General features: G+C 53.8%; 1 long non-coding RNA gene and 1 gene segment (V, D, J or C); both read right to left on the reverse strand.

Moving 5' to 3' along the window:
* LOC115277886 overlaps nt 1-8,213 on the reverse strand; it is a 37,966-nt gene that overhangs the window by 2,221 nt on the left and 27,532 nt on the right. Inside the window, 1 exon segment of the C gene segment in view lies at nt 4,103-4,147. Within this exon segment, the coding sequence occupies nt 4,103-4,147 (45 nt within the window).
* On the reverse strand, nt 7,260-8,207 carry LOC115277915. The gene is made up of 3 exons (XR_003902584.1): nt 8,089-8,207; nt 7,845-7,951; nt 7,260-7,528 (listed from the first exon to the last, which is right to left on the reverse strand). It is a non-coding gene; the product is annotated as an uncharacterized LOC115277915 (long non-coding RNA).

Genomic DNA, 8,213 nt, shown 5'->3' on the forward strand with positions numbered 1-8,213 from the left:
GACCTTGGGAGGCTTCACCTGTTTCAGGTCCTCTGCAAGGGAAGAGGGGTTGGGGCCAGGCCTGCTCTGAGAACTGTCTGGGTTTGGAAGGGACAGTGTGTGTGTGACAGAGAGAGAGAGACAGAGACAGAGTGCTGGAAATGGGGTCATCCTAAAGCAAAATTGTGGAGTCGTAGGTCTTGTGTGTTTGGGGGTCACCATCCCGTTCCTCTGTCATTGTTCTCCTGCCTTTTCTGTACTTTGTAGTCACCCTGCAGACATTCTGAATAATGTCCCTTCATTAATGTTATTTGATTCCTTCTCCATCAGTAGCTTACCTGTCTGCATTTCACCATAATATGTAGTCATTATTTCAGTGGAGAGAACACAGCATAGGAATCAGAATAATAGGGTCCAAATCTTAAAACTTGACTTTGCCCACCAGCGTGACTTCGGACGATGTCTTAATATCCCTGCACCATTCGTTCTTCCTTCTTGTGAAGGGAGAATCAGAACACTGCCTGTCCAGAGGGCCTGGGAGGTTACTAGACGTAAACATTCAGGAAGCTCCTGTCCAGAGCCGGTGAATTGCATCTGAATCTAAGAGGCTGCGGAGCTACGGGGAGGACACTGGGGACAGGGGTCCTCTGGGGGCTGGGGATTCTCCTCAGCTGACAATATATAGATGGCGTATTGTCATGTACTCGTGCGAGGGTACACTTCTGTTTGATGGTGTGCTCATGAGCATGTGAGATTTTCTGACAATTTTGTGTGGTTCATGAGGTCTTCTTAGCCATTCCTCCGCCTTCGGGTACCCCCCGCCCCACCAGGTTCCTAAGCTCAGGCAGAGAGCAATCTCTCCTTCTATCAAATTAAGGGATTCTTCAACCTTTTTTGCTCCCAAAGGTTATACTTTTTTCCTCCAAGTCAGCTTCCTAAATAAGCGTCTGAGGTCCTCAGAGCAACTTCTTGCTAGCAGTTGCTTTGAGGCCATTTTCATCCTAAGCTTCTCCGCTGCAGGGTCTTGGGTAATGGCCCAGGCCACCTTCTCATCGGGCTGGCTCAGTTCTTTTGGGCCTGCTCTCCATTTATTTATCCCCACTCCTCTGCTTCCCGCTGATCTTCTTGTTTGTTTCTTGGCAATTCTGTTAAAATGAAAAATCTCATTCTTATGAGAATCTAGTTTAGCCTGGAAGACGGAGAAGATGTTCTTCTGACACTTCACGTGGCTGTCTATGGCTGTGACCTAACTTCCAGGGCCCGTTTCATGGGCGTGTGACCCCTCTTCAGAACCCCACATTTACAAAGGCCCCACTCTTGGCTTCAAGGCTGCTGTCGCCATCTTGAAATTCTAAACGAGACCCTGGCATTTTCCTCTTGAGCTGATCTGGCCTCCCATCCTGTCAGTTTCCTCTCCCTGTAAACCCCTACTTGCTAACGGCCCCTCTGTCTCTAGGTTTTTCCTGGCTGGCCTAGCCTGCAGTGCCAGCAGCCTGACCACTCTCCATACTGCCCGGCCCCATCAACCGCTCTGCTCTGCCCGCTGTCTCCACTCTTGTCACAAAGACCCTGGCTCTCTGGAAATGTACCAGCTCTCCTAGGGCTCTCCTCTGACCCCCTCATTGGCAAACACTCAGTCCTTCCTGCAAATTAATGATGTCATTTGAGCCACGTGTGATGTTTACTGACGCAATGGTCGGGACACACAGGACCTCGACGGCACCGTAGAGCACTGTCTACACACAGCTCCTTGTGAGTCCGGGTCAGTTTATCCTTCCATGTTTGGGAGTCCCTGTGGGGTGTGGGTGAGCTTGCCCAGGTAGCTGTAAGTTTGGTACAAGGGGGCTTCTGTTCACATATGCTCTGTTTGTGGGTTGGACTCGCCTCAGGCTGATTTGTGAAGTTTTTCTTTCCTGTTTCCAGTCCATCTCTCATGCCTATCCGGCCCTCCTCTCCATTACCCACAGGCCAAATCCTGTCCCTCCTTTGGCACTGGGCTCACCCTCTGCTCTCCCTCCCCAGGGACCACCTAGGGGAGGGGTGGAGAAGAGAAGGGCTGAATGATAACAAACCACCAGTGCCGAGAACTTGACACGCAGGGTCCCATGTCATCCGCACAGGAATCATAAGTGGTAGGTATTGCTGATGACATTGCATCGTAGAGGGGACCCAGCTTCACACAGACTCATTCGCCCCAGGTCACCGGCTCATTAGCAAGGGGAGACTGGCTCTCAAGTCTGGCCTTTTCCTCACCCCTCCTGATCACAGGAATCTGGCATTTCCCCTGGACAAGGGTTAGCAAAGCCCCATTGGCTCTGGCTTAATGACAGTCTAACTACAAATAATGCAAATAATGCCTGTTGTCATCACAATAGTCCTGGTTAACGTACAAATGTTGTGAGTCCCTCCCCCCCCAACGTTCTCAACACAAGGGATGTTCTATCTAGGCGCTTCCCAGATTTAGGAGCTTGGGATCCTCCTGGGAATCTTCCTCAACTCGCAAACACCAAGTCTGCATTTTAATGTGTGTTTGAGACCTGAACCTCCTGCCACCTGGGCCGTTGAACCTCCAGTACTAGGTGTGAGGGCTGAGATTTCAGGCTGGGGGGTCAGAGGGAGACATGGGGGGGTGTGGGTGCACCCCCCTGGCTGACATTCCAGTCCAGCCCAGGGGCAGGAATGGGTGCTGTAGACACACCCCAGGGGTCTCTCATTTAGCAGAGAAAGGGGGGGGGCGGGGGGTTCAATTCTAAGTTTAAATGCTAAACAGTAATTCAGGGAACCCTGCTTGCTTTGATGCCTTCCTTCACTGACTCTTTTTTTCTGGCCTCTCTATTTCTCTCTCTCCTGGCCTCCCTCCTCTTCTCTGTTCGGCGGCCTCCCCCCTCCATAGACCCCTCAGAGGAGTCGGCTAGGCTGGGTGCCCGCCATCCTGGACCTGCCCAGCTTCTTCCAGCCCCTCGGGCTCTCAGCGCCAGACAGCAGCGGCCCCGGGTTTCCCTTCTCCGTCTAGTCCATCAACCCCATGCCTCTGAGTCCTCATCAGTCCCCTCGTCCCCACTCATTCTGGCCCTAAATACCTCGCGAGGAGTAGACAAAGAGACCTGAAGCCCCCTTTGCCCTTCTCCCGGTTCCCGGCCCCGCGAGGACCCGGTCCCCGCCCCCCTTGCAGGGCTGACCCCGCGGATGGACGGCTCGCCGCGCACCCTGGCTCACCGACCTTTCCCCGGAGACAGAGGGGCTACGGCGGGGACGCCAGGGGGAGACTCTCGAAGCTTACCTAAGACCGTGAGCCTGGTGCCGGGGCCGAAATAGCGCTCATAGGAGCACAGAGGTCCAGCCCCGCCCGCAAACCCCGAAGAGCTCGAGCCGCGTCCTGCTCCGCCTCGAAGCCCGGCCCCAGCGCAGGGAGCCCAGCCGGTGCCGGCCCTGGGACCCGCCACCTTCCCGTCCGACCCCGCGGCCACTCGCTCACTCACGACGGTCAGCGGCCCCGAAGGTCGGGGCGGAGACTGCGCAACCCCCGGCCCCCAGCCGAGCACCCAGCCGCACCCCAGCCGCACTCACCTAGCACCGACAGCCGGGTTCCGGGGCCGAAGTACAGAGGATTTTGGCTCACAGCCCCCGGGCGCAGCACAAAAACAGGCCCGCCATCCCCCCGGGCCCGTCGCGCTCCCCAGCGCCCCCGAGCACCCCCGCTTACCTAGCACGGTCAGCCGGGTACCTGTGCCGAAATACTGAGTTTCTGTGCTCACGGCTCAGAGCCCCAGGACAAAAACCCGGCGCTGCCCTCTCCCGCCAGCCCTGCTGCCTAGCGCGCCCCTCACCCAGACCCGGGAGTCCCCGCCTCGGAGCAGGACCCCCCAAGTGGAGCTGGGCAGCTGCCCCCCTGTCTCCGCCCCACCCCGCGGAGCGCTCGGTCCTTACCCAGCACGGTCAGCTTGGAACCAGTCCCAAAATACAGCTGCCCGGTGTTCGCACAGCCCTGGGGGCCACGACGCAAACCCGCCTTCCCGGACCAGGGGCCCGGGAGGGGCCAACACCCACCCCTTGAGAGCCAGGGTCCTGGGGGTGTGGGTCCAGGCTGGGCAACGCACCCTCCCGCCCACCTGAGATTTCTTACCTAGTACCGTGAGCCGGGTCCCTGGCCCAAAGTACTGCTCATTATAGGAGCACAGTGGGCCAGGGCTGCCCAAAATTTCTGCTCCTCCCTACTTCCCTGGGCACAAGCTGAGGGCGCACTCTCTCCTTCTCGGGCTTCTCTCTCCCCACTTATGGAACTAGCTGGACATAGAAATCTAGAGGCCGCAGGAGGTCCTAGCCAGTTTGCAGAGGAGAATCAACTTGGCTTGGGGACAGAACAGTGGAAGTGGACAATGAATGGGGACCGGGGAAGGGTGGTTTGGGCTGGAGTTGGGTAGTGTTCCTGGCTAGTCACCTGTTCTTAGTACTTCTAGGACCTGCAACCTCTCTCGCCTTAGTTTCTTCATCTGAAAAATGGGAGCGTATCTTTCCCACAGTGTTGTTGTGAGTTCTTAACAAGTAATGCACAAGTACTCTGTGAAGGGCAAGTTTTATGAACAGGGCTGGATGACGATCCCACTCTGATGCGTTGGCCCTTCACTTCTTGGGCAGCTGTCGGGAGCAGGGCGATACAGAGGTGTTCTCTGAGTCCAGGTCCCCGCAAGCGCGCGCATCAGGGACCAGCTCTGAGACCTCTCCCAGCCACTCCTCATCCAGGACTGCTCCCTGGGCTGGGTGGGGACGTTTTCTGAGGCAGAGCTTTTCGTAAAAGCACCTCCTCTACCTGAATCATTGTGCTACTCCCAGCTCCCACAATGTTACAGTGCGATACAAAAATATTTCCTTGCCTCTGGGCCCCTCCTCCCCCCCACCGGGCTGAGGCAGGAAGCGCAGGTGGCAGAGGTTTGGTGGGGCAGAGAGGCCCCTGCACGGAGGCATACACTGCTCTGAGGAGACCGTCTGTATCCCCAGGTTTCCCCTCCGGGCTCACTGTGCCCACCTGCACAGACTGGCATTTATAGTGGGGCTGGTGGGAGGAGCCAGGAGTGGAATCCACATTGGGGACAAACAGTTCTGGAGAAACCTGTGCCACCCCCTCTGCCTCCCTGCACAAAGTCCACACTCCTTGCCCTTCTGTATTCCACATGCGTCATGAACACCTCCTATGTGCCAGGCCTCATGCTGCTTGCAAGGACCGGAGTCTGCCCTCAGATGGGCATAGGCCAACCTCCCTAGCATCTTTCCCTACGTTCTCTGCACCTCCCCTCTGGCTAAGTACCCAAGACCCCCTGACTCTGTTTCAGCTCTGGTTCATGCCACTGACTGCCCACGACCACCTGCCCACACAGATAATCAGACCAATTCTTTCTCTGAAGAGGCTGCCATGTTCTCAGACGCTCCCCAGATGATCGCAGCGGGAAATTGAGAGCTGGCCCCCGACTGCATTTTAGCAGACAACTCATGTAGCTATTTCAAGGCATCACTTTGTATTTTAACTGTTTCTATTCATGGGCTCCCCCCTCACGAACAGGGAAGCTCTTGGGGACTGTGACTTGGATATTTTTATTTTCTTGAAGGTTAATAGCCGAACATTCAATGATATATGCTTAATGAGGGGTTAGTGCACGCATGCGTGTGCATATACTTTCATACATATCAGCGTATATATAAAATTTTATGTATTATATATTATTTATGTAAATAATATCTATATGTTATTTTTCTATAATATTATTTATTATAATCAATTACATATTATAATATATAACATACAAATCATATAATATTCTATATCAATAATATACAATATATTTTAAATCATAATATATTTATATACCATAGACAATATGCTTGTTTATTATATATTACTTATTATTATTTATATATACTATATTATTTATCACTGTATATTATAAATATATATAAAATAAAGACCCCTAAAACCAAGTATCAGCCCTATTGCTATTTCTAGAAATCCTTTAAAAGGTCTTTGTTGTTTCATATATATATAAATATATGTACACGCATGCAAGTGTGTGTGTGTGTGTGTGTGTGTGTGTGTAATATACGCACACACACACACATCTGAATACCTCATGTGTTGCAACACAGAGATCAGTGTTACAATCCTGTGACTCAGAGAGCAGGGAGCTATTTCAGACCAGCCTTATGGTGCTATCTTCTCCTGAATTGGGTGACTTTGGGTCCACTCATTTACATACTCACTTATTCGAAGATCATTTGTTGTGTGTTTACACCCAACCTAAGTACTACGCCATATCCCAGGGACATTGCAATAAAACATGTCCTTGTCATCAAGGAACTGAGTGTCAAAGGGGGACATCAGACAAGTGAGGGGGTGGTGTGCACCAAGGGTGGCATGTGTCCCAGAGGAGGTGTGTACAGGGCACTATGGTACCAAAGAGTAGGATGCATGGGGGTCAACCTCAGGGAGGAAGGGGCAAGGACACTTCTGAGAAGGCTTCTTGGGGGTGAAGACGCTGGAGCTAAAGCTTTAAGAATAAGCAGGAGTCGGAGTACTAGGTCACTCCAGGTAAAGGAGGGCAAACTAGTCTTCGAGCGAGTGGCTCAGGGTGCAGGGGAGAGGAGTGAGGTGTGTGTGGAGCGGGAAGCAGAGGACCGCGGCCGGGTCCTCTGTGCCATCCTCAGGACAGTGGACTGTGTCACCATGGTGACAGTGAGACATCCAACAGCTCTTAAAGAATTTCCAGAAATAGCAATAGGGCCGATTCTTGGTTTTAAGGGCCTTTATTTTCTACCCTCCCGGGAACAATCAGGAGACATTTTCACACCGTCTGCTACTGGAGATGTATTCATCTCCAAGTCAGCGCGTTCTCCTCTAGGCTGGGAAGCCTGCTTGTCCACAAGTGAAGACGGTCGTGTCCTCAGTGAAAGGGTGGAAACGGACCTGGCTGGCATGTATGAACGCAGGCTTTGGGGCCGCCTGCCTAGTTGAGGGTGGACACACCTGCGGGGCGGGCTCTGCCTTAGAGCACCTTTGTGCAGGGGGCGCAGGACGTTCCTGTGCGAAACGTCACCATTCTTCTGGGCTGTCCCTGAGTAAGCCTCTTTCCCCTCGTCACTGCCATTCCCATTGACTAATGTCCTGACAAGGGAGGAGGACTGCCAGCCACCGGCTGGGTCCCTCACTTTCCTCGAACACTTGTCCTTTCTATGCTGACTGGAGTCACATGGAAGTCAGAGATGGCGGGAGAGATATCCAGACACTCACAAGGCAAAGTCAAGCCAGAACAGGCCATTTTTATTGATTCAGTGCATTTTGTCATGCGGGGGCCCCCCTGGGTTAGGGAGAGCTGAGCTGTGACCATCGGCATGTGGGTGCACAGAGGGGGCAGCTGCTGGGGGTTGGGGGGCAGAGGGAGGAAAACAGGTGTTCAGAAGCCTGGGCTACAAGTGGGCAAAGGAGGCCCCATACTGGGACATTGGCCGGCTGGAAACTCCGGGCTCCACCTCTGAGCTGATTTCAGGAATCCTTTCTCTTGACCTGAAGACGAGAAGGTTGGAGGGGTGAGCAGGAGTCAGGAGTGGTGGGAATCCAGAGGAAGCAGGATGGACCCCTGACAGGATGAATGTTAGGGCTCTTTATAATGTCCTTTGGGTTTTCAGGGAAGCCCGCCTCCCCCTTCCCTGCAGGGCTCTCCCACTTTGATCCCAAGGGCAGCAGTGTGTCTTTTGAGGCATGTGGCTGGACCCCTGTCATCTACTGCCCACCTCTGGTCCTAGCAGGGTCACTGGCTACTCACGGCTCTGACTGCTGTGTTTTAAGTGACACCTGTTGCCCGCCCTGCCCCTCTCCTCACCTTGGCCATCAGCACAAGGACGCTGACCAGCAAAGCATACAGGGTGGCCTTCCCCAGCAGGATCTCATAGAGGATGGTGGCCGACAGGACACCCTGCTGATAGGACTCTGTGGGCAGGAGGGGAGAGCACACAGCTAGCTGTGAGCAAGCGCCTCTGGCTCCAGCCCCCTTCCCCAGGGCCCAGGGGTCCTCCATGCTCTGGGTCCAGGGAGACAGAGAGGAAGCAGAGGACAGGGCCACTCACCCGAAGTGTAGCCACAGTCTGAAAGAGAAAAGGGGGAGGGAAATGGATGAGAGACTCCATCTTTTAAGGCAGACGAAAAGCTGCTGAGTTGGGTACACTTGAAACTCACACAGTGTCATTTGTCA

The sequence above is a fragment of the Suricata suricatta genome, chromosome 2 (assembly GCF_006229205.1).
Source record: "Suricata suricatta isolate VVHF042 chromosome 2, meerkat_22Aug2017_6uvM2_HiC, whole genome shotgun sequence".
NCBI classification, from domain to species: Eukaryota; Metazoa; Chordata; class Mammalia; order Carnivora; family Herpestidae; genus Suricata; species Suricata suricatta.